We start from the raw sequence: 26391 nt of genomic DNA, 5'->3' as shown, positions 1-26391 counted from the left end.
TGAGGTATACAAGATAATGAGAGGCATAGATAGAGTTGATAGCCAGAGACTATTTCCCAGGGCAGAAATGGCTAGCACGAGGGGTCATAGTTTTAAGCTGGTTGGTGGAAAGTATAGAGGGGATGTCAGAGGCAGGTTCTTTACGCAGAGAGTTGTGAGAGCATGGAATGCGTTGCCAGCAGCAGTTGTGGAAGCAAGGTCATTGGGGTCATTTAAGAGACTGCTGGACATGTATATGGTTACAGAAATTTGAGGGTGCATACATGAGGATCAATGGTCGGCACAACATTGTGGGCTGAAGGGCCTGTTCTGTGCTGTACTGTTCTATGTTCTATGTTCTAACTCCTAGTGGGAGTTGGACATTTCCTTCATCTTTAGTAGGTTTGTATGTTACAGACGAAGCTAGCATTTGTTCCCTATCCCCAGTGCACTTGAACATTTTCTTATCCATTCACAAGATGAGAACATTGCTGGCCAGGCAGCATTTAATGCCCATCCCTAATTGCCCAGAGGGCTGTTAAGAATCAGCCACATTGCTCTGCATCTGGAATCAGATGCAAACCAGATCAGAGAATCATGGCAGATTATCCTTAGCAAGGGGCATTAGTGAGCCACATGGGATTTTACCACAATGACTCTTGCCAAGGTCACCATCACAGAGGCTGGCTTTGTATTACCAGGGGCTTATTAATTGAACTCCAAGCCACTTGTGGTGATGAGCGGATGGATTTGATCTGTGTTGTTGAAGTCCTAGCATGAGCTTCTGTGTTGCCGGCCCAACACTGACCCTCATGTGCGGGGGTGGAGAAAGGGAAACAAGACAGTCAGCAAACCACAGCCTGTTGTAGTCGCTTGACCAACAAAGTGGGACGCAGGGTCTAGGCCCGAAACGTCAGCTTTTGTGCTCCTGAGATGCTGCTTGGCCTGCTGTGTTCATCCAGCCTCACATTTTATTATCTTGGAATCTCCAGCATCTGCAGTTCCCATTATCTCTCGCAGTAACTAAGGGGTTGGGTGAGGACTGGGGAAGAGTGTTTTGGGTGGTAGGAGGGCGTTGAGTAATGGTTACCAGCAAGCAATCCGATTGGCTTTTGGAATGGTGTCACAGTGAGAAGAGGAGGCGAGGGGCTGCCTGAGATATCCTTTCAGAGCCAAACATTCACATCAGAGGCTTCTCATCCCCAAGGTAGGTCAGGCAGGGTCAGACCTGCGGTTAAAATTACACCTGATCCTGCTGATAACCTCAGTGCTAAACGTGCATGTGTGTCCTAGCAGTGGGTGTGCCCCTTACTTGATCAAAACAGCCGGTTAAATTCACCACAATCAAGAAGGCAGTGGGATTAGGAAGGAAGGAGGGATGAGACGTCCACCATCCAGTGGGACTCCATGAAAGGGGCCAAAGATTAGCCAACTTAGCTTCACTGAAACACTCAGGACATCGGGAATAGCTGTGGAACAGAAGTCCCTCTAATCAGAAATGTACTTGCCAGATGGGTTGGGGCAACATTTCAGTTTTCCACCCTGGTTAACATTATGTGAGCAAAATGGTCAAGTTGGTGCCTGTTTTATAATGCAGACAAAGTGTAGACCAGAACCTGGATAACGAATCTCCTATCTCATTTCACAAAGTAATTGTGCAACCAGGACAGCTGCAGGGCAGCTGCATTTGAAGTCAGACCTCCTAGTGCCCCCAAAAACAACTGAATCTCAGAAGCAACAACCTCCTCAACAAATCATTTGTGTGCAAGTGCTTCCATCAGTTCTGAATCTGGTATTTCTAAAGTTCCAAATAAAAGATAATGAACATTTAATCAGCACATTTGATGGTTGGATCACATCCCCACTCATATTTGTAGAGCACTTACAACACAGTGTCACTCAGTGACTGCAATGCCTGCATTCTACAGCTGATGCCCCATTACAAAGCCTCAGGAGGTTTGCTAAACTGAAGCAGCCAGATTAAAAGGAGTGAGTCCTCAGCACTAACTCCTTTCACCCAGGCTGGATTTGAAACTGGAGTACAGAAATTGAAGTGACTCGTGCTGTCTAATTCAGCCTTTCACTAAAACCCTCCGACAGTGTCAAGGGATTCTCCCTTCTGTGCAGAAGGTCAGTTCAGTCTTTGTCTAGTGATAGACTGTGGTTACTGCTTTGCCAATCAGGTTGGGCAAGTCTTGGAAAGGCCAGGAGGTCAAAAGTGGTCAACAAAAGTTTCAGGTAGCACTGACACCAGCACCAGCTGGCCCCTCGGCCTTCATCTCAGACCAATCTGCTTTGAGCCCAGGAGCTGTGCGTGAAAAATTATTCCAAAATTGTTTGAAAATTTCAAGCCTGAATGGACAGAAACTTGATGAGGCCCCTTAATGAGTTCCAGGGCCTTTAATAACAGTCATCACTCTGCCCACGCAAGCCCCCTGACAAGACCATCCTTGAGGTATCAGAGTCCCAAGATGGCCTGCAGGGAACCATCCACACCGGGCCCTGACACTTTGACACTCCCTTATCTCTGTTCTTCACCTCACTGATGCTGCCAGAGGCACTGAGTGTTTTCTGCTTCGATTTTAGATTTCCACAACCTGCAGTATTTTACTTCGATAGTTATTTATCATCCTGCTTTTCACCGGGTGCTGCTGCTCCAGTACAGCTGCCATTCTAGCCCCGGCAATACCAGCTCAGGCCTTTCGGAGAAAAAAAGGCATTAAAATGCTTTGATGATGATGCGATAAGGCACAAAGTACCATTACTTTCCTTTACAAATGCCGCACCATTGTGGGGAGGGTGATACCTGTGGTAAAGGGGGTAGTAATCTGCGAGTCAGGAGATTGTTAGTCACTGCCCTTTGAAACACCTTGGCAAATGGCCACTCCTTTCAAAGGGATAGACAACACTGACATCCCATGAAAGACTGAGGAAGTCTCAGTCCTTAAACTTGAAGTACAAAGCTGACACAACACTCAAGGCTGGAGATGCGGGTCTTTTGGGGGAGACATTAAACAGAGGCCTTGCCCCATTTCCCGGGTAGCAGATATTCTGGCTTAATTTCAAAGCAGAGCAGGGGAGTCCTGATCAATATGGATAGCTCAATCGACATCATTAAAACAGATGGTCTTATCATAGCAACATCACCGTCTGTGGAATCTTGCTGGGTGCAAACTGACTGCCACGTTTGTAATTCATAGGCTGTACAATGTTCTGGCATGCCCTGATGTTCTGAAAGCAACTACATAAATGCAAGTCATTATTTTATTCATTTGGAGAAATGTTTTCTCTGTTCATCTTTCGCAACAAAGACTTAAACAGGCTTCCACCACAAATACCAAATAGTGGAAACAGTCACCCACTTAAACTATACTATATATTGTTTGCAAATGAATTGAAAAGATTCAAAAATACTGTAAAGCATTTGATAGAAATTATTCAGCATCGGTACACTGCACCATCATAATTCATGGAAGATCACGGAAATCACGGAATCCCTAACAGCAGGAAGAGACAATTCAGCCCATTTTGTCTGCACTACTGTCCAAAGAGCATGCCAACCCCCCACCCTGTCCCCGAAACCCCACATTTGTCATAGTTGGCCTGCACACTCTAAGACAATTTAGCATGCCGAAACCACCTAGCATGCACATCTTTGGACTGTGGGTGGAAACTGGAGCAACTGGCAGAAACCCATGCTGAGATGGGGGAATGTGCATGCTCCTCACATACAGTTGCTTGATGCTAGAATTGAGCCTGGATCCCTGGCGCAGTGAGGGAATCATCATGATTGGCGGTCCTCTTGCAGATGAGGATGACACCCTTCCACTCACGGAGTGAGTCTGTGGGTGGTTGTACAGGCTGATGCAGTTTCTGCATGCAGTGAGTTAGAAGGTGGTCATGGGAAGGGGTGGGTGAAGTGTCAGCCTGGCAGCATGCTCCTTTTTGCCGCCTTCTGCTTATTCCTGTCAGCGAGTCTCGAGGTGCTCGATGCTGTCCTGAATGCTCCTCCTCCACTTTGGACAGTCTCGGGCCCGGTGATACCCAGGTGCTGTGGGAATGCTGCACTTTGCCAGTGAGGCCTTGAGGGTATCACTGAAGCACTTCCTCTGTCCCCCTGGGGCTTGTCCCCACTTTCGGAGCTGGGAGTGAAGCATCTGCCTGGGGAGTCTCTTGTCAGTCATGTGGATGATATGACCAGCCCATCACAGCCGATCAAGAGCAGTCATTGCCTAGATGTTGGGGACATTAGCCTGGTCGAGGATGCTGGTGTTGGTGTGTCCATTTTCCTAGGGGATTTGTCGCGTGTTGCACAGGCAGTATTGGTGCTACTACTCCAGGGCCTTTAGATATCTGCCATAGACATCTCAGAATCATGGGAGGTAACAGTGCTAACCACTGACCATTGTGTCACCCAGATGTTATTACACACCTCTGGAGCAAGTGGGTCTCGAACCCGGACATGCTAGCTCAAAGGCAGGGACACTACCTCTGTGCCATGTGACACCTTAATAACATTGCTCGGCATTCGCCTCTTGAACATTCCCTTACAGCCTTATTGTTGGATAATTTCTGGCTGGGCAAGATTCATTTGTTGAATATAGGTGCTGTTAACAAGTATTTTTACAAAAAAGATATTCTCTCGACAGAAATATCACGCTAATCTTCAAATGTTTGATGAACATCGAGAATTTAGAAGGGTAAGGGATGATCTCAGTGAAGTTGTCAAGAAATTAATAGAAGACAGGTACACAGGATAATCTATTTCCACTGTTTGGGGATTCTACAGCTACGGAGTACAGTCTAAGGATTATTACAAATTTCTTTTATTAGAATCCCTACAGTGTGGAAACAGGCCCTTTGGCCCAACTAGTCCACACCGACCCTCACAGCATCCCACCCAGGCGCATCCCTTATAACCCATCTAATCAATAAATCCCTGAACATTACAGGCAATTTAGCATGGTCAACCCACCTAATCTGCACATCTTTGGACTGTGGGAGGAAACCCAAGCAGACCCGGGGAGAATGTGCAAACTCCATACATGGTCGCCCGAGGATTGAATTGAACCTGGGTCCCTGGCGCTATGAGGCAACCACTGAGCCACCGTGCTGTCTCAAAATAGATACACCACCCAACATGGGCCAAAACATGAGGGCCAGACAGTTCAGGAGGGATGTTAGGAAGCACTTCTGCACACACTAAGGATGGTAGTGGTATGGAACCCTCTTCCACAAATATTGTGGAGATGCCAGTGTTGGACTGGGATGGACAGAGTCATAAGTCACATGACACCAGGTTATAGTCCAACAGGTTTATTTAAAGCCACAAGCTTTTGGAGCACTGACGAATGAGCAGTGATCCAAAAGTTTGTTAATTTAATCAGTGCTGTTGACTATAACCTGGTGTTGTGTGACTTCTGATTTCTTCCACAAATGGCAGTCGATGTTGGATCAATTCTTAATTTTAAATCTGGCTAAATTTTTGTTAAGCAAAAGTGCTAAGGGATATGGGCCAAAGGCAGGTATATGGTGTTAGGTCACAGATCAGCCATGATCTCAATGAATGACAGAACAGGCTCAAGGGGCTGAATGGCCTACTCCTGTTCCTGTGTTCATACGGCAAGCTAGTGATTTCTGGTTGAATATACTCCTAAAGGGAAAGAAAAATACTGCCTCGTACTTGAGGTTTCTTAAATACTTCCTTCCCTACACTTTGACGTATGATCAAAATTGGACAGGGAAAGACAGGAACTCGCAGTATTTACCCCTGCACTGTAGGTCGAGAAAGTGAACGCATTAACCCTTTCACTCTGAGTGCTGGCAGATAGCCACTGTAGGACGGAACCAGGAAAAAGGAAATTCAGTCAACCATTCCCCTACGAAACAACATTAGCCATTAACCCTATCTATGCCTCTCATTTATGTATAAACCTCTATAAGGTCACCCCTCAGCCTCTGATGCTTCAAGGAAAATAACCCCAGCGTACACAGCCTCTGCGAACAGCTGAAACCTTCCAACCCTTGCAACATCCTTGTATACCTTTACTGCATCCTTTCAAGTTTCGCAACGTCTTTTCTAGAGCAGGGAGACCAGAATTGAAAGTGGCCTCACCAGTGTCCTCTACAGCCATTACATGCCCTCCCAACTCCTAAACTCAACGCATGGACCAATAAAGGCAAACACTCTAAATGCTTTCTTCACCACCCTGTCTACCTGCAACTCCACTTGCAAGGAACTATGAACCTACACCCCAAGGAGGGGAACCTCACATAGGGACTGGTAATCACTGGACAGGTTCTGTTCATCATCAATCCAGAATGTCTCATTCTCTGAATCTTGATCCTTGCTTGCAATGGTAAATGCCCCTTGTAAGAAGTGCAGTTAGGGAGGGGCAATATCTGCTTTCCAGCAATGCCCACAGACTATAAAAAAGTAGGAAATAATGTTGAGAGGCATCCAATGTGAAAAGAGGTGCAGGCTGAAACCCAACCAACTGGCTGAATCGACCCAATGAGCCAAAGCAATGACCCAAAGACAAATCATCCTTTTTGCTCTTAATATTCACTACATTTCGAAATATGGGGTTGAACTTTCAAGATGGATCTTAATCCTGACATTCGGTTCAATTTCAGGTCAGGAACCTGGAGGTGGCTGGAGTTGGTGACATCAGCTGGAATGTTTCCAGAGGTAGCCAATTAAGAAGTTGCCTGTAGGAGTCTTATTAAGGATAGCAGACTAATTTTTTTTATTCATTCGTGTGCTGTGGGCATTATTGGTCAGTCCACCATTTATTGTCCATCCCTAATTGCCATTCAGAAGGTCATAGTTTCTGAACTGCGGCAGCATTTTTGTTGCAAGTACACCCATAAGGCCATTAGGGAGGCAGTTCCAGGATTTTGACTGACTGACAGTGAAGGAACAACAATATATTTCCAAGTCATGATGGTGACTGGTTTGGAGGGAAAATTTCAGATGGTGTTGTTCCCATGTGTGTGTTGCCTTTGTCCTTCGAGATGTGTGTTTGGTTGTGTGTTTGCAAATTGATATCAAATGAGCCTTGCTGAATTTCTGTAATATATCCTGTAGATGGTCCATACTGCTGTTTTGGTGTGCCAGTGACTGAGGCAGTGAATGTTTGTGGATGTGTGCCAATCCAGTGGATGGTTTTTCTCTGTAGATGGTATCAAGCTTCTTGAGTGCTGTTAGAGCTGCATTCAGATAGACTAGTGGGGGGTATTTCATCACACTCCTGACTTGTGCCGTGTAGAGGTTGGACGGCCTCTGGGGAGTCAGGAAGTGAGTTGCTCACTGCAGTATTTCCAGCCTCTGACCTGCTCTTGTAGCCATAGTATTCAGAGAAATGGGTTTCCCAATGAGAGGTTTGCAGCAGTGTCAGGGTGGTGGGCCCATGGCAGGGGTGGGTACTGCTCAGGCAGGCAGTAAAACATATGGATACTTCAACTGGGTGATACATGGAGTGCCTACAGAGAAGTCAACAAAAAGAGACTCAAAGTCTGTTCCAATTTTTTTCCATTATTCATTCATGGAATGAGGGCGTTGGTGGCTAGGCCAGCATTTATTGCCCATCCCTAATTACCTTGAGGACTGTTAAGAGTCAACCACACTGCCGTGGGTCTGGAGTCACATGTAGGCCAAACCAGGTAAGAATGGCAGTTTCAGAGATAATGGGAACTGCAGATGCTGGAGATTCCAAGATAATAAAATGTGAGGCTGGATGAACACAGCAGGCCAAGCAGCATCTCAGGAGCACAAAAGCTGACGTTTCGGGCCTAGACCCTTCATCAGAGAGGGGGATGGGGGGAGGGAACTGGAATAAATAGGGAGAGAGGGGGAGGCGGACCGAAGATGGAGAGTAAAGAAGATAGGTGGAGAGAGTGTAGGTGGGGAGGTAGGGAGGGGATAGGTCAGTCCAGGGAAGACGGACAGGTCAAGGAGGTGGGATGAGGTTAGTAGGTAGCGGGGGGTGCGGCTTGGGGTGGGAGGAAGGGATGGGTGAGAGGAAGAACCGGTTAGGGAGGCAGAGACAGGTTGGACTGGTTTTGGGATGCAGTGGGTGGGGGGGAAGAGCTGGGCTGGTTGTGTGGTGCAGTGGGGGGAGGGGACGAACTGGGCTGGTTGAGGGATGCAGTAGGGGAAGGGGAGATTTTGAAACTGGTGAAGTCCACATTGATACCATATGGCTGCAGGGTTCCCAGGCGGAATATGAGTTGCTGTTCCTGCAACCTTCGGGTGGCATCATTGTGGCAGTGCAGGAGGCCCATGATGGACATGTCATCAAGAGAATGGGAGGGGGAGTGGAAATGGTTTGCGACTGGGAGGTGCAGTTGTTTGTTGCGAACTGAGCGGAGGTGTTCTGCAAAGCGGTCCCCAAGCCTCCGCTTGGTTTCCCCAATGTAGAGGAAGCCGCACCGGGTACAGTGGATGCAGTATACCACATTGGCAGATGTGCAGGTGAACCTCTGCTTGATGTGGAATGTCATCTTGGGGCCTGGGATGGGGGTGAGGGAGGAGGTGTGGGGACAAGTGTAGCATTTCCTGCGGTTGCAGGGGAAGGTGCCGGGTGTGGTGGGGTTGGAGGGCAGTGTGGAGCGAACAAGGGAGTCACGGAGAGAGTGGACAGTTCATCCACTTCACCAACACCTTCCACCCCAACCTTCAGTTCACCTGGGCCATCTCCAGCACATCCCTCACTTTCCTGGACCTCTCAGTCTCCATCTCAGGCAACCAGCTTGTAACTGATGTCCATTTCAAGCCCACCGACTCCCACAGCTACCTAGAATACACCTCCTCCCACCCACCCTCCTGCAAAAATTCCATCCCCTATTCCCAATTCCTCCGCCTCCGCCGCATCTGCTCCCACGACAAGACATTCCACTCCCGCACATCCCAGATGTCCAAGTTCTTCAAGGACCGCAACTTTCCCCCCACGGTGATCGAGAACGCCCTTGACCGCGTCTCCCGCATTTCCCGCGACACATCCCTCACACCCCGCCCCCGCCACAACCGCCCCAAGAGGATCCCCCTCGTTCTCACACACCACTCTACCAACCTCCGGATACAACGCATTATCCTCCGACACTTCCGCCATTTACAATCCGACCCCACCACCCAAGACATTTTTCCATCCCCTCCCCTGTCTGCTTTCCGGAGAGACCACTCTCTCCGTGACTCCCTTGTTCGCTCCACACTGCCCTCCAACCCCACCACACCCGGCACCTTCCCCTGCAACCGCAGGAAATGCTACACTTGTCCCCACACCTCCTCCCTCACCCCCATCCCAGGCCCCAAGATGACATTCCACATCAAGCAGAGGTTCACCTGCACATCTGCCAATGTGGTATACTGCATCCACTGTACCCGGTGCGGCTTCCTCTACATTGGGGAAACCAAGCGGAGGCTTGGGGACCGCTTTGCAGAACACCTCCGCTCAGTTCGCAACAAACAACTGCACCTCCCAGTCGCAAACCATTTCCACTCCCCCTCCCATTCTCTTGATGACATGTCCATCATGGGCCTCCTGCACTGCCACAATGATGCCACCCGAAGGTTGCAGGAACAGCAACTCATATTCCGCCTGGGAACCCTGCAGCCATATGGTATCAATGTGGACTTCACCAGTTTCAAAATCTCCCCTTCCCCTACTGCATCCCTCAACCAGCCCAGTTCGTCCCCTCCCCCCACTGCACCACACAACCAGCCCAGCTCTTCCCCCCCACCCACTGCATCCCAAAACCAGTCCAACCTGTCTCTGCCTCCCTAACCGGTTCTTCCTCTCACCCATCCCTTCCTCCCACCCCAAGCCGCACCCCCCGCTACCTACTAACCTCATCCCACCTCCTTGACCTGTCCGTCTTCCCTGGACTGACCTATCCCCTCCCTACCTCCCCACCTACACTCTCTCCACCTATCTTCTTTACTCTCCATCTTCGGTCCGCCTCCCCCTCTCTCCCTATTTATTCCAGTTTACTCCCCCCATCCCCCTCTCTGATGAAGGGTCTAGGCCCGAAACGTCAGCTTTTGTGCTCCTGAGATGCTGCTTGGCCTGCTGTGTCCATCCAGCCTCACATTTTATTAAGAATGGCAGTTTCCTTCACTAAGGGACATTAGTGAACCTGATGGGTTTTTAACCCAACAATCAACAATGGATTCATGGTCATCATTAGATTCTTAATTCCAGATAGTTACTGAATTTAAATTCCACCATGTGCTGTGGCAGGATTTGAACCCAGGTCCCCAGAATGTTATGTGGGTCTCTGGATTAACAGTCCAAACGACATAACCACTAGGCCATCGCCTCCCCTATGATTACATCACCTCCCCTCCCCAATTACAATCGAGAATAACATGTTATATATTTTTCAGAAAATAACAACTTTGCTAAATGATGACTTGATTCCAGAAGATATAACCTTTATAAAGAGTAGCTCTTCAGACCTCGAGTTACTAGTTCATTACACAAGGAACATTAAAATAGCCCATGTCCTGCAGCTAGCCAAATCAAATTACTGGATCTAAGGCAATTACTCCTGAATGCTTATATTTCAGCTATAAGGATTAGCAGGGTCATTGATGGCAAAATTCCACCAAACAAACCCGGTACACTTCTTTGACAGAACTGGGTATGTTTTTTTTTCCATTGGGGTAGCTTTATCCAGATTAATGAACCCAAACTATCTTCCTGATACTGGAGGCCAGTTAATATCTTCTTGAGTAGAATGCAGGAACTGGAAATATGTTGCTGCCATACCAGATCTACAAATACTGCAAGGTACCCATTCAATATGGCACAGCCCACCACATTGATGTGGGCTCTGGAAACAGAATCCAGGTTCACAGTGGAAAAAGACTCTAGTCCTCTTATAAAACCCATAAAAACTGCAGATGCTGTAAATCAGGAACAAAAATGGAAGTTGCTAGAAAAGCTCAGCAGGTCTGGCAGCATCTGTGAAGAAAGAAATCGGAGTTAACGTTTCGGGTCTGTTCTGAGGTAGGGTCTCAAAATGTTAACTCTAATTCTTTTCTTCACAGATACTGCCAGACCCACTGATCTTTTCCAACAACTTCTGTTTTTGTTCTAATCCTCTTCTGCTTCACTTCAAAATTGTGGTAAATACAGCATGTGCTAGGCCGAGTGGTCCATGTGATGTCTGACCTGCTGTCCTTAAAAGCTCTGCAGGCAGCACTAAGGCAGGTGTGTTTTGTAAGATACTTGTCTTACATACCAATTCCAAAGACTGCTGTCAGTCATAATAGTCTAGCTCAGCCTGATTATCTTCTTTGGTTCCAGGATCCATCTGCAGGGCACGAGGATCATTTCCTGGCAAAGCTGCCTTGCAACCACAGCAGGCTTATTTCATTCAGGAGTCTGGTTAAGACCAAGGCATTATGTCTCATTGTGAACAGCCCTCATTTCTTCTTGGTTTGGTGCAGTAAATCAATTCTTGATCAGTTTGCCGTGGACTGTAGTGACCAACTGCTCTCCTTAAAAGTTCTTTGATCTCTGAGGTTATATTCAACAAACTGAAACAGGGAAAGGCATTTCTCCAAAATGCAAAAGCTTCATTTTAATTGGGCTATTTTATTGGGATGGTATTTCCATAGAAAAGTATTTTGAGAAATTAATTTTGTAGAGAACACCCACTTACATAAAACTGCTCTGAGCACTCCTTTAATGCAGTTATTACCCATTTGATGGTCTACTGATTTTTCTCTCCACAATATAAGTCAGGCAATTTCCTTCAGGTAGCTTGATGGCTGGTTTAACGTTAACTCTGTTTTCTCTCCCACAGATGCTGTCAGACCTGCTGAGCTTCTACAGAATTTTCTTTTTTTATATAGCTCCTTGTCAACAGAATGCAATGTCCGGCAGCACAATGCTCCTTCAGTTTGACACTAAACTGTCAATTTTGATCATAAAGTTTGGGTTTGCTGCTCTCGGTACCCACAATGGAAGTTTCATCTTGTTTGGTTGCAATCATCCATGGCTCCTGAATGTAAGATCCACACTACTACCCACCACCCCCCGCAAACAATCCCCACTACCCCAACACCCTCCCCATATCCCCACCATTCCCAATTTCAGTTCGCCAACTCCATCCCCCCACACCAGCTCAATGTCAGGGGAAGGAGACTGGGGAGGTGGCAGATTCAGCAGCAGTGATAGCATCGCAGCCCGATGTGGGAAGAGCGAGTGGTGAGGCGTCGCTTCTGGTAGCTGCGGTGGTGTCACCGAAAACTGGCAGCGGCAGTCTCCAGGAGAACAAGTGCAGCACCGACTGATCAAAGACTGCTGAACCTTTAACTTTGGTGATAATGGGAACTGCAGATGCTGGAGAATCCAAGATAATAAAATGTGAGGCTGGATGAACACAGCAGGCCCAGCAGCATCTCAGGAGCACAAAAGCTGATGTTTCGGGCCTCGACCCTTCATCAGAGAGGGGGATGGGGTGAGGGTTCTGGAATAAATAGGGAGAGAGGGGGAGGCGGACCGAAGATGGAGAGAAAAGAAGATAGGTGGGGTGGAGCGTATAGGTGGGGAGGTAGGGAGGGGATAGGTCAGTCCAGGGAAGACGGACAGGTCAAGGAGGTGGGATGAGGTTAGTAGGTAGGAGATGGAGGTGCGGCTTGGGGTGGGAGGAAGGGATGGGTGAGAGGAAGAACAGGTTAGGGAGGCAGAGACAGGTTGGACTGGTTTTGGGATGCAGTGAGTGGAGGGGAAGAGCTGGGCTGGTTGTGTGGTGCAGTGGGGGGAGGGGACGAACTGGGCTGGTTTAGGGATGTGGTGGGGGAAGGGGAGATTTTGAAGCTGGTGAAGTCCACATTGATAACATTGGGCTGCAGGGTTCCCAAGCGGAATATGAGTTCACATTGATACCATAGGGCTGCAGGGTTCCCAAGCGGAATATGAGTTCACATTGATACCATTGGGCTGCAGGGTTCCCAAGCGGAATATGAGTTCACATTGATACCATTGGGCTGCAGGGTTCCCAAGTTCCCAACTCATATTCCGCTTGGGAACCCTGCAACCCAATGGTATCAATGTGGACTTCACCAGCTTCAAAATCTCCCCTTCCCCCACCGCATCCCAAAACCAGCCCAGTTCATCCCCTCCCCCCACTGCACCACACAACCAGCCCAGCTCTTCCCCTCCACCCACTGCATCCCAAAACCAGTCCAACCTGTCTCTGCCTCCCTAACCTGTTCTTCCTCTCACCCATCCCTTCCTCCCACCCCAAGCCGCACCTCCATCTCCTACCTACTAACCTCATCCCACCTCCTTGACCTGTCCGCCTTCCCTGGACTGACCTATCCCCTCCCTGCCTCCCCACCTATACTCTCTCCACCTATCTTCTTTTCTCTCCATCTTTGGTCCACCTACCCCTCTCTCCCTATTTTTTCAGAACCCTCACCCCATCCCCCTCTCTGATGAAGGGTCTCGGCCCGAAACATCAGCTTTTGTGCTCCTGAGATGCTGCTGGGCCTGCTGTGTTCATCCAGCCTCACATTTTATTATCTTGAACCTTTAACTTTGTTCCTTTATTTTTCTAGTTTATATTAAGAAAGACTTCAATTTATTTTTTAAATCATTCACAGAATGATGGCGTTGCTTGCCAGGCCAGCATTTATTATCAACACCTAAGTGCCTAGAGTCAGCCACATTGCTGTGGGTCTGGAGTCACATGTAGGCTAGACCAGGTAACAATGGCAGTTTTTTCCAACAATCGACAATGGATTCATGGTTATCATGCAACTTCTAACTCCAGATTTTTATTGAATCTGCTGTAGTGGTTCAAATGAACCAGGGTCTCTGGATTAATTGTCTAGCAATAATACCACAAGGCCATCACCTCCCCAGTTAATGCTTAATATTAACTATTACCGTATTTCTTTTATTTTGGTTATTATAAAAAGGTCATGCTTAACTTTTTAAATGTTTCTTTTACTACTTTGTACCTCAGTTTTTTGTATCTGGTTACTTTTGTACATAAAACGGCGTGCGTGTGGTGATATTTTATACTCTTCATTGTAATCCTGTACTCTGTACTTGAGTACATGTGGCAATAAAATCTAAATCCAAATCTATCAAAAATTGATCCCACTCTCCAGCTCAATGGATGAGGTTTAATAATCTGTGAGGCATCCCGCTGCCACACGCCATTAACTCCCATCCTTTTCCAAAAGCCAAGTTGTCTGGCAGGATTTCAAGGAAGCCCGGGTGATTAAAATGATCATTTCAAGAGGCGATAAGTTTTTTCACTTTACCACACCATGCACCCATTCAAACCCAACGTGACGTTAAAACAGGGGCCAACATCCAAACATACGCATCTCTGTTTCTAAACTTGAATATTACTTCAACGTTCAATTGTTGAAACTATCCAATCAAATATTTTAAATTAGAATTCTTCCATCGCATCTAATCCCCACGTTCACAAGCAGCAGGCTCAGGATTTGATTTTTAAATAGTGAATGGACTGTTGCTAACTCTCTTGACTATTCAATCACTCTTTTATTTCTTCAAGATCAAATGCAGACTATTCTTAGTTTATTGATACAATTACCCTTTACTTTGTAACCGACATTGCAGTCTTCAACTTAAAATATTTAATTTGTTTTGCTTTCCATCCTCCTTTGACCTTTGTCAAGGTGAAAGCTTCGGAAATTTCCACATTCTCTGTAATTACACTAGGATGAGTTATAGATCTTAACCTTCTCTGTATTTATTACAGAAACTACAAGGTTAAAGCAGAGATTCCCTTACCTGTCCATGCAATGACCAACTTCGCTGATCAAATGTGTGTCAAATATGAATTTGCACTTTCAGCCTGTGCTCTCGATGCTATTAATGCTGCTCTGACAGTGCTAGTAACGCAGGCTAGGGCTATTCTCAATGTCCCACACTTGTTCAGCGCATTCTTTTGTTTAAGAAGAAAGAGCAAGAGAGATTTAGGGGTCCACAACTTCAGCCTTTGATCGGCAGATGAACACTAGATCTGTTCTCAGGCCTCAAACTTTTTTATCCCAGACAATGAGAGCGTTGGCCTTAGAAGCCAGGCAGATTTCTTTCAGAACAAAGTCTTTGCTTGTCTCTCAGTACGACAGCCTGGGAAAGGCCCAGCTCAGCGGGAGGTTTAGATACCCACTCTGCCCTTTGATCTTTCCATTCGAACAAGTGCCAAAACTCCAGGTCACAGGGTTTCAAGCCATTTATACCAGAGGGAAAAAAAGAAGAGGTCAATGCGAAATGCCTGGTGAGGTGGGGGAGGGGAGAGAAATGGGGGCAGGGTGGCCAATTTGAAGAAACCTTCCTACAGCCTGGTTTCACATGACTTCCTTTGCATTGTGCAAAGCACTGACATTGTGCTTTGAAATGCCATTTGACATTGTACGGTACAAAGAGATAACTAAATGACATCCTCTGCCCCATTTAAAAATAAAGCTAACTCCAAACTTCCAAACCATTTTTCAGGTGCAACAAACACAGGGACCTCAAGATGCTGACTAATTTTCCAAACGCATATAATGACAGACTTCTAAAATAACAGCCTCAATAATGTTGTGCTCTCCCTTCTGGCAAGTTGAACACATGCAGAGAATGGATGAACACAATGACTGTTTGCAGAGCTGCCCTTGCACTTTTCACCCATTGTTACCATTCACAGATTTAGCCGCTATACACCTGCCCTCAGTAGGCATGGCCTGGGTTTACTGAAATAGTCACCAATAAACCCCAACAATTTTTGTCGTTGCCTGCAAAGTCAACATAGCATGAGTGTTGCAAATGCTGCAAACAGCAAAGCGAATTGGACCGGTTTATGTTCCTCTATTACTCCAATCAATGAGATTCAGTGGCTGGTGGGAACAGTAAAGTGACAACAAGTAAATGAACTGTTTTAGTGACAGCAAGAACTGTAGATGCTGATGTCTTAGTGATGTTGGTTTAGATATAAATATTGGGCAGTGTATTATGAGAACCACTTATTGCATGGAATATCTTTCCTGCTTCTGGGTTGAAAAATCAGGTTTTCTCAAACAGCATTTTAGGCAGTACTCCCAAATAAACTGTAGCTGTCATGTTATGATCAGACAGTCAGTTATCAGCTAAAGGAGAAACTTGGAGTTACTGTGTCATGCGGGGATCTTCAACAGAAACCAAAGCAGGTTTGGAAAAGGACCTGCAACATGTCACCCTTATTTGACCATCTTTTAAAAGTTTTGTGCGTCTCTTCGAGGAGACAAAGCTCCAGGCACCATTCTTTCATTTTGGAAAGCTTGCTGGGTTCTGCTGTGAACTACAGAGCACTGAGTGATAAAGGCGCTCATTTTGCTACTCCAGCTGGTTTCATCCTGGTCAGCTGCAGTCTGCCAATGCAAGTTTTCTGGGTCAGGTTCTGTTTGACCTGCTGTGCTTTTCTGCACTTAGCATCGTGTCACATTCTGATTGGAAGAAAAGACTTATTAATAGATCTTTTTCTATATAAGTACACATTGCATAGTGGAAAGCAGTCTACTTGAAAGCCATTGTTCCACATTTCTTGTGCCTTGAAAAGGCTTCCAAGACAGACCAAATAAATGGAGCTGAAAGATGATTGACACAGCATGATGATCCTGTACTTAAATGTCACATGGTCTGTCTTGTAACTATCTCTCCTCATTCAATACACTTGGGCCTTTGTGTTGTGCAGCCATTTTTCTTTTATCAGTAAAACCTTTTCTTTGTTATTATTAATTACTCTCAACCATTATCTGGAGTGCACAGCCTTTATTTTCAAATGAACTGACTTAGCGATCACTATGGCAGTGCAAATAACCATAGGCCATTCAGCAAAGAGCACAATCTGCTTTGTATATATTCTCTTTCTGGCTGTCTCTTGAATGTGAGTGCCTACAGTTTCCAGGGCAACAAGATGACCACCACACACACACACACACACACACACTCACTCACATACAAACACAATAATACACACAAAATCCATATACACACAAAAATACACGCGCACACACACACACACACACACACACACACATACAAACACAATAATACACACACAAAATCCATATACACACAAAAATACGTACACACACACACACACACACAAAAGATACATAAATATACACTTACACTCCATATACATACAACACATGCAAAACAAACACACAAGCACACATAAGCATATTCACAGATTAATCAATACACACACATACATATACTTACAAACACAAAAATACACACACAAAATACATATAACACACAAAAAGACCCCACACACGAAAAGACTTACACATACACATACACACACATACATGCACATCTATAAAAACAAACACACAAGCACACATAAACATATTCACAGACACAAAAATAAACACACACGTACATTTCCATACAACCACAAAAAGACACACACAAAATACACAGACACACACACACACACACACACACACACACACACAAAAAGACACACACATATACACGCACACTCATATGTACATACATTCAAAAACAAACACACATATGTATATACATTCACAGACACAGAAAGTACACACACACACACACACACACACACACACACACACACACACACACACACACACTCATCTTCATGAACAAAAGAAGCCATCGACTCTCACCTTTGGCCATCCTATTCAGAACCATGTCAATGAGAATGTAGGTCCCACATCTTCCGGCGCCATCACTGTCAACAATAAGAGAAGGAAGGTTGGAAAAAAATTAATTGCTATTAGCATTTTGCCATTCAGACCCATAAGACAGCTGCTGTCATCTCTTTTACTTTTAACTTGTAGAAATGTCTACCCGACTCACAGTCAGCTGTTCACCAGGGAACTGCTGACGTTCCTCAGCCACGGGGGAGGGGGTTTCTGTAGGAATGGCTCCCAGTCCCGTGTTCCCTTTTTTAATTTAAAAAAAGCATGCACAAAGAAAATGTACTTGCCTGCAGTGAACAATTATCGGACATGAGCGTCCCCTGTAGCACTTGTTTACCTTTCTGTAATAAAGCAGAAGAAACTCAATTCAAACACGCAACCCAGACTGCCTGTTTATGTAAATGCCTGTGCTGTCTGTGCAAAATTAGAATATTAACATGAAGCAAAATTAAAGCTCATCGCTGTCAAACAATTGAATTGCACCCATTAAGAGTTGTTTCTTCCCTTCATGTGCATGCGTTTACGTACATAAAAGCACTCTGTCCTCATTCTAGCCATGTAATGTGTTAAAAATCAAACACAAGAATTAGTGATACCAACCAGCATTCAGCTCAAGAGAGAAACCATCATGCAAACCATTAGCAAGCAAAAGTCAAAGGTGGTTAGAGGCCAAGGCAAGGTTTATTTTTCCACATTGTTCCCTGCTGCAGAGTCACAGTTTCCAATGATCACTTTTGTGACTATGCAACTGGGCTTATATTACTAGCTGCAACATCACAAAAATGACACTGGCAACTGTTAATGAGCTGGTAACATAAGAGTTTGTCCATTTACAGAGCGAGCACTGTTAGTAAATTCTGTGGCACACAGCAAGAAAATATGTCAGGCTAGGGTAATATTTAGCATAATTTCAAATTTAAAAGAGTACTTCACACATTGATGCTAATTTTTGCTCTGTTTTTTTGTCTCACAATCTCCTTTAAAGTGCAAATTTGCTCCCTCAGGGCACAAGGAATAAATTAATTAGACATATCAACTGTATCTCTATCTGCAGTCAGAAAACGCTGCCCCACTGTGTTCACTGGGTTTCTTCAACCTCATGTTACTTATTTGACAGTCACTGGCCCACTGCCAACCAAATCTGGTTCAAGCAATGTTTAAAGCCAATTGCTTCAGCACGTTGACACCCAAGGTTTACAGGTCTCCCGGTGAAACACCCGCATTTTCTAAGGGGCCTCAGTAATGCCTGAAAGGCTTCGAAAATCAATGAGACACACACAAGAGCAAGCTAAACAAAGTGTACAATGACGTTATCTCACTCCCGACTGAGCTGCTATACCTGCGGAAGTCCAAGAGGATCCTGGTGGACGAGGGGACAGCTTGGTCAAACCAGCTCAGGAAGTGGAATTGAGTCACTGTGCGTGTCTCATTTGTCTGGAGGTTTTTGAGGTAAAAGCTGCGTACCAGGAAATCTTCACACCAGATGTGCTCAGAGACAAGGTTAACCTGAAATAAAATGTTAAAGTAAAGGGGTTATCTACTGCACAGAGACAGTCAATTTGACTAAAATGGTCAATGCATTTGTTTATCTTCTTCCCACTCGACATCATTTCATCTTGTCAATAGATCCTTCTATTGTTTCCCCTAATTGTAACCACTTTCTAAGTAGAAAGTTTCTTCTGAACCATGCTGCTTTTATTAATGATTATCTTATATTGATGTCCTCTAGAACTGGATTCTCCTCCAGGTGTAAACATTACCTTTGTTTGCAGTAACACACAGTTTGCATCAAACAGGAATTGTACATAGCTTAATCAAGATATAAGGTCTAGCTTTAACATTGCTTTAGGCTTCACAGCCAGGCCGAGAAGCCTTTGTTTTTGATCTACGTGAACTCCAGTAATCTAACGCTAGCAAGATAAAGATCAGAGAAATGGAGCTGGGGACTGCTCCACCCACACCATGCACCATCCTGGGAATCAGGAATATTGCAGGTTCCCCTCTCTGGGACAACAATTTATCCTCTGCAAGTTTGTCCAGTGTACCAATAATAAATGATCTGCGCACTCACTTGATCTATTTACAATAACAGATACAGGCAGTTCCTGGCTTACAAACAGGTTCCGTTCTGGAGTCCATCCCAGATCGATTTGTTTATGCAGATCAGAGCACAATGCAGGACAACAAAAAGCAGGCGTTCCTTAGGAAGGAAGTGTAAGCATGTCAGGTCTTTAAAATTACACCACAGTATAGGATCACGTTTGTAAATTGGGGACCCCATGTACAGCATGGCTTTGAGAAAAAGCATAAGACTGGAGTAGACTTTGTGATCTAGTCTTGATGGAACTCTGATATCAGTAGGTGCAGCAATGCTCATAATGGAGACCTTCAATCTGCCAATGCTAGAGGGTCGAACCGTAATCGCAACAGCTATGAAAATATGGGTCTCCAATGTAATCAGTCCTTAGGATGTTGGATCATTGATACTACGTTAAAGGCTGCTATTGGCACTGGTTCGATTGTCTATCTGTTGTAGCTGGGACCCTGTCAATGTTAACCACTTTGGGAATGAATTGCATTTGGCGCGTGAATCCACACTGTACAGGTGATACAAGCCTCTCTCCCAGCATCTCCATTCACCTGCCAGCTCACTGCACATGCAGCAGGGAGTGACAGTCACTACAGATGGCACGGAGCAGGGACAACCATCCAGACCGTCCTGGGCTGCAACCCAAGAGCAAAGTGATCACAGCGTCAACAACTATGATGGATCAGAACGCAAAGGAAAAGCTCATCTCACATTCGACCTCACAAAGCGTTGGCTGCCAGTCAACTGCTCACAGCTCGTGCCAGTCATGTGGCTGCTTGGCAGAAAATAAGTTGGAAAAAGAGGAGAGATGTGATGCCATCAGATTCGAGCGATGCCCTTTCACTGAAAATGCAGCATGTTTGCAATGAGAGCTAAAGCCTCGAACAACGTTATGCATATTAAATCTTGAAACCTGTTGTTTACTGCTTTGCTTGGAGTTATTTGTAATGTGTGTGAAATGAAACATTAAGATTTAATTTTACCGGTTGAAAGAGCAGTTAAAGTTTGCGCTTGTCCTGAAAATAGCCAGCTTGTTACTGGAACATTACCTGGCTTATATTCTAGCCAGCTCTCTTTTCCAATTACAATTATGCTTAGATTATAAGATGGTGCCATTCATTATAATTGTACAGTCTAAATGATAAAATGCACAAATACTGTGCTTTATGTCCCAGGATGTGTGGCGTTTGCAGTAATAGCCATAGGTGAGACTTCAGAACAGTGGTCATGATTGATGTCATGGCTGTGCAAAAAAAAAGCTAATGACTGTGTCTAATACAAAGTCATGAATGTAAAATTGTGAGGGCAAGGATATGAAATTAGGAGGATTACAAAGTGAGTCGCTCAGTGAGAGCAGGAAAGGGAATATGTAAATAGGTCCCACAGAAGCTTAGGCACTCTGAGAAGACTGGCATTGGGCCAGATTGTTAAAGCAGAACTTCACAGATAGATGCTATCATCTTAAATAATTTACAGTCTGAAAGGATCTGTTTTCACAAAATTCTTGGAAGGAAAAGTCACACATTAAAACAGGTACCGACAAAGTAAACAGCTCATTTTAAAATTTGTTATTGCGGATGCTTGAATCACTGATATAATGAGAACTGAAATGCTGATCTTTATTGAATCACAGTGTAATACTTTACCTCATAGATGTGGTAGAGGTTTGAACCCTCATCTGGCCAATAGTGATAGCATTGCTTGACTCCGTTCTCTGTTAAGGGGGTCAGCATGACGATAACAACGCAGCCATTCTCCCAAACCATCTGATGGGGAAAATCAGAGACTGCAGTTACCATGTAATGCACTAATTGCTCCATGTTTATTATCACTGAGTCATGATGAAAAGTCATTCATACCGAGAAAATGTGAAAAACGACTTAATTCATGTTGCACTTGCTGCTTGCCAACCTACAGAAAAAAAGTCATACTGCAGCCTCCACAGAAGTTTAATTTTGTCTCCAAGGTCCATATCTGGGATGGGAAATGACCAGGTTCTTCAAATTCGATGCATTAGTTTCCACAGTGTCTTCATATACAACCAGAATAATGACATCAAGCCAGACAAACCATTTACCTGTCATTGATGGAGCGTATGTGTTAGTTGCAGCAATCGATCTATAAGTGATGTGGCTTATTATGACAACTGAATGGTTTGCCATTAAAAATTACATTTTTTAAAAAAGGTTCCCACTAAACCTTAAAACAAAAAAATGATTTCCAGCTGCCATGCAATAATGTCAAATACGTGCTCCCATTATCTTGTACTTTCCATTGGAGTGGTACAGAGACCAGTGAGACCCTTAACAAAATGAGAAGAAATTTTTTTATTGAAGTGATAAAAACACAATGATCAAGACTATCAAACAATCATTCAATGGCCTCCTTTGTATTCTGAATGGATTGCGATGCAAGCCACCCATGCATCTTGTGGAGAACCTGGCAGGGAAAGTCGCTAGTCCCATTAAAAATTAAAGCTCAGCACATGCCAGAAGCAATTAGAAAAGGTTTAGAGACAAGGGCATCAATAGATGTTTCTAAAGTACACAGAGTTCATCTGAGCTCTGACATTCTAAATGCTAAGTAATAAAGGATTTGTCTGTGCCCTTTTTTTATCAATTCCTATTCATTCTTAATTAGATAAGAAGTCCGAAGCAAAATCGCTAATTAGATCAAGTAGGGTTCAGCGTGTGAGGGAACAACTGAACCAAAAAATTGTGGGAGGAAGAGGAGACAGTTTGGAAGTAAGTGGGTGAGGTGCAGAGAGGGAAACAGAAGGGGAAAGACTCAAGGCAAAGATAAGGGGAAAAGGTAGGATAGATGGAATCGGGACCAGGACGAGGTAGATAGGAATCTAAAAGGGAAGAACAGGTGGGAAGAGCGGAAGAAGGAAGATGAGGGAAAGGGTTACTGAAGGCCCAAAAGTGTTCAGTTAGGAGGTTGTGAAGAAATTCCAGGGAGCTAGGATCAGGATTTTGTTTTACTTATTCGTGGGATGTTGGGGCCACTGGCTACATTAGCGTTTATTGTCCATCCCTAATTACCCAAAATGTACTTAAGAGCGTACTCTGTTGCTGCGAGTCCGGATTCATCTGTAGGGCAGATTTCCTTCTGCAAGAACATTAGTGAAGTGAGTGGTTACATGGTCATATTGGGTTAGCTTCTCATTCCAGGTTTTCACTAAATTCAAATTTCAGCATCTCTTATTGTGGGATTTGAACTCAAATCTGCAGACAGTCCCTGCGGAGTTCTCAGATTACTAATCCAGTGGTATTAACATCATGCCACCAGCTTCCCTGAGGGCTTCATAGTTAAAAGGAGGAAAATTTTGAGGAGCAAGCTCCAGAATCTTTGGTCAGTAGTTACGGGGTGGTGAAGTAGAGCGTTCCTCATTGAAGGCAGAGGATGATTGAAATAATCACCTTCCCCGTCGGTTAATTGTTAGAAAGGGACAATTAGTGGGGGATGGAAGAAGCACAATTGTGAAGGAACTTTAGGAGAATCTTTTGGAAATACTTTGTGTAAAACTAGAATTGTCACTTCAATTAGCGGGAGGAGAGAAACTGCCGTTAGGAGAACTATTACATTCAGTCAACACACAGCTACTAGTGAGGGATCATGTAATGCAGTGGTAGTGTCCCTGCCCCTGAGCCAGGAGACTTGGGTTCAAGTCTCATCTTGCCCAGAGGTGTGTAATGAAGAAGGGTCACTGCACTCGAAATCATAGAATCCCTACAATGTGGAAGCAGGCCATTCGGCCCAGCGAGTCCACACCGATCCTCTGAGCAACACGCCTAGGCCCACCTGTCTATCCTATCCCTGTAACCCAGCACTTCCCTTGGCTAATCCACTTAGGCTGCACATCCCTGGACACAAGTGTAATTTATCACAGCCAATCTACCGAGCCTGCGCATCTTTGGACAATGGGGGGAAATCTGAGCACCTGAAGGAAGCCTGTGCAGATATGGGTAGAATGTGCAAACTCCACACAGACAGTTGCCTGTGGGTAGAATCGAACCTGGGGTTCCTGGCAATGCTATCCACTGAACCACTATGTCATCCATAAATGTTAGCTGTTTTCGTTCCCAGTTGCTATGTTTTTCCAGCACTTTCTGTTTGTGTGTGCACAACAACACATCTGCACAGGTTGATTAGAAAACATCTCTTTAAGCCATTAGACTCAAAGCTCTGGAACTCTGCATCTTAAACCTTTCCATTTAACTACATTGTTTTCCTTCTTTAAGGTGTTCTCTAAAACCCAACACCTTGTCTGCGCTTTTGGACATCTGCCCTGATATTTCAAGTGGCTTTCATTAAAGTCTTACTTACATTATTGTTGTGTGTTTAGCTCTGCAGGATTAAGTCAGTGGGAAGAAGTTACAATTGATTGCGCTGCGTATCTTGCACAGTGCAGCAGTGCCATCACATCTGGAGTACTGTCTATCATTGTAGTCTCCTTACCTAAGAAAAAATAAGCTTGCATAGAAGGAGCAGAGTAGATTCCCTTGACTAATTCCTGAGATGATGAGGTCATATTATGAAGCAAGGCCAAACTATCCATTGGAATTGGGAACAGTGAGAGAGGGATCTTACTGAAACATTTATGATTTTGAGGGGACTTGGCAAGGTGGGTGCTGAATTTTTTTCTATTGTGGGAGACTTGAACTGGGGGTCACAGCTTAAAAATAAAGGGTTTCTCATTTAGGATGGCTATGAAGAGGATTTTTTTTAATCTCAGAAGGTCAAGAGTCTCCAGTGAGGAGTGGAGGGTGGGCCGTTGAGCACATTTTAGATTAATTTAGGTAGATTCATGTTTAACAAAGGAGTAAAGGTTAAACAGGAAAATAGAATTGAGTGCACATCATATTAACCATGAACTTCTCAAATGGTGGAGAGGGATTGAGGGGCCGAACAATTTATGCCTGTTGATAATTTGTAAGATCACTCCTATGGAACACAAGGTTTTGTTACTGACTGTGAAGATCATGGATTTTCTGCTACCACTGGCTGCTTTCCATTTGCCTGGAGGCGCTGCATTTTATTTAAAGTTAGTATGAAATATCCTCTTTCATTCAGTTAATTTGCTACATCAGGCCAATAAGCGAATTACATAAAATGCAAATTCCATTGTAATTATTGAGATCTGCATATAAAGTACTTATGGCAACGGTGATGGAGTTCATGGTCAATGCAGTGTACTGATGTGTTAAATCAGGACACACCAACTTTACTCAATGAGTTACATAAACTGATGCTTCCAGCTCCATCGACAGACACTGCCCTTTCTGAGTTCTGCAGCAAAATATGGAGAAGGAAGCACTAAAGGTTTACTTATTTACCAAGAGAAATGAGTAACAATTCATTCATTAAGGTCGTACTTTCTGAGTAGAAGAAAGGGTTCTGTGCTTTAACCCAATGGGACAGTAGCCCCAGTTCTGGAAGTCTTGCCCTGGAACTTTGCACTCCCCACGTTCATGAGGGATCTGTTGATGGGGAGCCAGAGGTGGGCACACATCCGCAGACAATGGAGGCAGACACACATTTGAAAGTGGAACTGTTTTCGATCAGAAGCAATTTTTCAGACCGGCATCTATCTATTAGCAATCACTCAGGTCGAGTATGATTGTCCTCCATAAGGGCAGCTATCTTCAGATGGCTGAAGAAGCCACTCTGGGATCCACAGATTTTATTGCAGTGTGGGCATCGATGGGTGGTAATGGTCAGTTGGAGGTGGTGGGTGGGTGGGCCTTCCTGATGTTCTGTCTCTCTTCGTGCAAGAGTTGCTTCTGTTCAGCGGCTCGGTGAAGATCATTTTCATCGAGTATAGATCCCTGCTGGATAATGTTCCTTCAGTAATTCCAGACTGCAGCCATGTCCTCCCAGTTTTTGATGTTGATATGGAATTTCTTGAGGTTGGTCTGGATGTGACCTTTGAAAGGTTTCTTTCGTTCACCAGGGGCACAGTGACCTTCCTTCAGCAAGTACACGATTTCCACATGACATTGTCATTAGTACATGATGCACAGTCAGACCGGCTTCTGAAACATGACTCAGCGGTTTTACAATTTTTGATGAAAAAGACGAAACCTACTAGAGTTTTCTGGAGAATTCAGGTGCCATTTTAAAGAGTACCAATCTAAGGGATTGTTATTAATAGGCATGAACGCAAGGAAAGGATGAATAAGGTCTGGCAAACTGTCAAGTTATCAAATCATTTAAACCCTACCCTTTAAATTTTTAAACAAACAGTTTGTTGTGACATTCAGATGAAAAAAAATCAGTGCTGGCCCTTTCAATAGTTGTTTGTTGGCATAGGCCAAGGATTATCATTATATGACTCAACTACAATACCAACTATCATTATCATAGTGGGAGCCCTGTATGTGCAGCTTGACTGACAATTCCGCATGCTTATGAATCATTAACAGATGCAGCTGAGAATATAAATGGTGATTTTATACAGGATTAAGTACTTGAAGGAATTTGTTGAGCAGCCTTTTATCAAAAAGTATTTATTTAATGTAACATAATAATGTCTGTAAGAGAGACTGAGAACTTTATTTTATTCCATTGCTGTTTGAACATAGAACATAGAACATAGAACAGTACAGCACTGAACAGGCCC

The 26391-nt window shown here is 44.7% G+C and overlaps 1 protein-coding gene across 5 annotated transcripts in view; it reads right to left on the bottom strand.

Moving 5' to 3' along the window:
• The window catches only part of ptprn2 (protein tyrosine phosphatase receptor type N2), a 949211-nt gene that overhangs the window by 12486 nt on the left and 910334 nt on the right, over positions 1-26391 (bottom strand). For all 5 annotated transcript variants that reach the window (XM_048556814.2, XM_059639614.1, XM_048556833.2 and 2 more), the window contains 4 exons: positions 21413-21532; positions 19017-19183; positions 17965-18018; positions 17642-17706 (listed from right to left, as the gene is read on the bottom strand). In XM_048556814.2, coding sequence (XP_048412771.1) covers positions 17642-17706; positions 17965-18018; positions 19017-19183; positions 21413-21532 — 406 coding nt within the window. The remainder of the gene's footprint in view (positions 1-17641; positions 17707-17964; positions 18019-19016; positions 19184-21412; positions 21533-26391) is intronic.

This window comes from Stegostoma tigrinum, chromosome 2, assembly GCF_030684315.1.
Source record: "Stegostoma tigrinum isolate sSteTig4 chromosome 2, sSteTig4.hap1, whole genome shotgun sequence".
NCBI lineage: Eukaryota > Metazoa > Chordata > Chondrichthyes > Orectolobiformes > Stegostomatidae > Stegostoma > Stegostoma tigrinum.
This window is presented reverse-complemented; position numbering and strand designations above follow the sequence as displayed.